Source organism: Mus musculus, chromosome 5, assembly GCF_000001635.26.
Source record: "Mus musculus strain C57BL/6J chromosome 5, GRCm38.p6 C57BL/6J".
Lineage (NCBI taxonomy): Eukaryota > Metazoa > Chordata > Mammalia > Rodentia > Muridae > Mus > Mus musculus.
The window spans coordinates 137,166,442-137,168,620 of record NC_000071.6 but is presented as its reverse complement, the minus strand read 5'-3'; the positions used below and the strand labels follow the sequence as shown (position 1 = coordinate 137,168,620).

Genomic DNA, 2,179 nt, shown 5'->3' with positions numbered 1-2,179 from the left:
AGAGGGAGAGAGAGAGAGAGAGCGCGCTCTGAGGGTTTTGATCAGAGTATGTGGTGTTGTATATTTGTTCATTCGTCTAGAAGAGGGTCTCACTATGTAGCCTGGGCTAGCTCTGAACTCAAGTTTTCTACCCAGTTTGCCAAGCAGCTGAGTTGACAGGAGTATACACCACCAAGGCCATGGATGAACTTTAAGTGGTTCACTCAGGTGGACCTGGGGGAATGATATGGAAGATGGGGTCACAGTGAGTGGATGAGATGTTTCAGGCGATGAGAGATCGAGAGGCAACCAGATGAGGCTATCTGAAGGGGAGCGGGGTTGCCAGCAGGACAGAGCATCTGAGGCTGACCTCGGAGTATGGTGGCTGCTGCTTGAGTTTGGCATCCAATAGAGAAATCTGTGGGGGCACACTGACTCCCTGGACCTGGGGGGAGGGGTTGCTGAAGGGGATGGCTCTTTGACCTGAATATAGCACTGGGAGTCTTGAAGGGGAAAAGGCAGGAATAGCAATGAAAGGAAAGGGGACTCCTGGAACCATTCAGAAGTACAGGCACTACAGGAAACATTCTAACACACCCATTGAGGAGTGGCCAAGCTGTTAAGAGAGAAAAACAAAACAAAACAAAACAAAACAAAACAAAAACAAAAAATCGAACCTAGCCTGGAGTCCAGGAAACCAGGAATGTCTGCAGGGTTCTAGAAGAGGGAATCGATGTCGTTGGCAAATAACAGAGCCACAGGGATGACTTCTCAAAGAGACCTAGGTTGTCTGCTGTGTTTGCTGTTGCTAAGGGCCGGGCAGGTGAGGAGGATAGGATGTGACTCAGCTGGCTGCCACCAGCTCCGCTCCCATCCATCCCTCCCACCGACGACAGTTGCTCCCCATGGGTGTGACTTGTGACCCCTGGTACATAGTACAGAGTGGGTAGGGAATGCTATTCTGGTGTCCCTTCCCTGGTTGGTGTCCCTGCCTCACCCCATACCCCACTAAGCCTCCATCAAGGAATGAATAGTTGAAGCAGTGATCTTCACTTTCTTGGACCCTTCATCCCACACACATTCCACCTGTTTGTGGGTGTCCCGGCCTCCTCTGGGGAGACCCCTCTTACACCCCATCTTTCCCTACAGCTGACAGCCTGAAAAAGGAGATGTATGGCCTTGAGAAAGGGTACAGCCACTTCCAGCCAAACCTGGAGAACGTGGACTTGAAACCAAGGTGTAGCAGCTCAGAGTTTTTCCCACCCTGGGACTGACTGCCCCTCTCTCCTACCCTGGGTTCCCCTACTCCCACCCTCCCTAGCTCCTCCCAATCCTTGTTGACTTCATCTTTGTCTCCTATTCCCTAACTCAACATTCAGAGGTCCAAGGTGGTGGAGTCAGCAGTCCTGAGAGGGTGGGAGGCGCCTACTCCCTCATCCCCCATCCAAACGTAGACAAGAGAGGGACAGGGTCCCCACTACCACTATTCCTGCTTGGCTAAGATGAAGCTGACACCAGGTCCCAAAGCTATTCTGAGGCGCTTGGACTTAGTCTGTGAGTCACTGCTGGAAGACTTGTCAAAGCAGCAGAGAATAGAGGACGGAGCCCAGGTACCTCCTCTTCCTCCTCCTCACCGTCGCCTCCATGTTCCAGGAACCCAAAGACTTCTAGGCACCTCAGCATCTTTGTTCGCATGGAGGTATTGCCCTACTCTGGATTTTCCCTATTAATAAAGCAATTCTTTAAAGAAGAGTCTTAGGTTTGTTTTTTCTTGGAGAGTCGGGGGTAGATGGTCTTCTGGGATTCATCTGGGAGCAATGGAGGGAAATAGCTTGTGCTTCCTTCTGGGCAGAACAATCTTCCCAAGATTAAACATTTCCACCCCTTGCCTCTTCCAACGGGGGGGGGGGGGGGGCAGCGCCAGGTCCATCTCTGCCTGAGGTTGTGTGAGGGCAGACTAGCCCAGGACCAGGCCTTGGGGAGAGAATTCCTCAGGTCCAAGAGCAGCAGGTGGAAACCTCCAGGAGACTAATCAATGAGTGTTTGGTTCCACTGTTCTTCAGGATGACCAAGGTCACTGCAGGTGACCATGGGGATGGTAAGAGAGGCTTGCTCACCTCAACTCACACACTTCAGGACTCCTGATCATCCCAGGGCATCATAACTTGCACTCCGTGTCCTGCTGGGGAACCTATAAAAC

The 2,179-nt window shown here is 51.9% G+C and overlaps 1 protein-coding gene and 1 long non-coding RNA gene across 8 annotated transcripts in view; one reads left to right on the top strand and one right to left on the bottom strand.

Moving 5' to 3' along the window:
* Positions 1 to 1,729, top strand: part of Gm31160 (predicted gene, 31160) — a 12,273-nt gene extending 10,544 nt beyond the window's left edge. For 4 of the 5 annotated variants that reach the window (XM_030254968.1, XM_017321239.2, XM_011240922.1 and 1 more), the window contains one exon: positions 1,129 to 1,729. In XM_030254968.1, the coding sequence (XP_030110828.1) occupies positions 1,129 to 1,253 (125 nt within the window). In that variant the 3' untranslated portion in view covers positions 1,254 to 1,729. The remainder of the gene's footprint in view (positions 1 to 1,128) is intronic. The other variant, XM_017321238.2, reaches the window with a different exon arrangement.
* Gm40348 overlaps positions 1 to 2,179 on the bottom strand; it is a 10,692-nt gene that overhangs the window by 4,324 nt on the left and 4,189 nt on the right. For 2 of the 3 annotated variants that reach the window (XR_868607.3, XR_868606.3), the window contains one exon: positions 2,097 to 2,170. This is a non-coding gene — a long non-coding RNA (predicted gene, 40348). Of the gene's footprint in view, positions 1 to 656; positions 1,043 to 2,096; positions 2,171 to 2,179 lie in introns of those variants that run through there. The other variant, XR_868608.3, reaches the window with a different exon arrangement.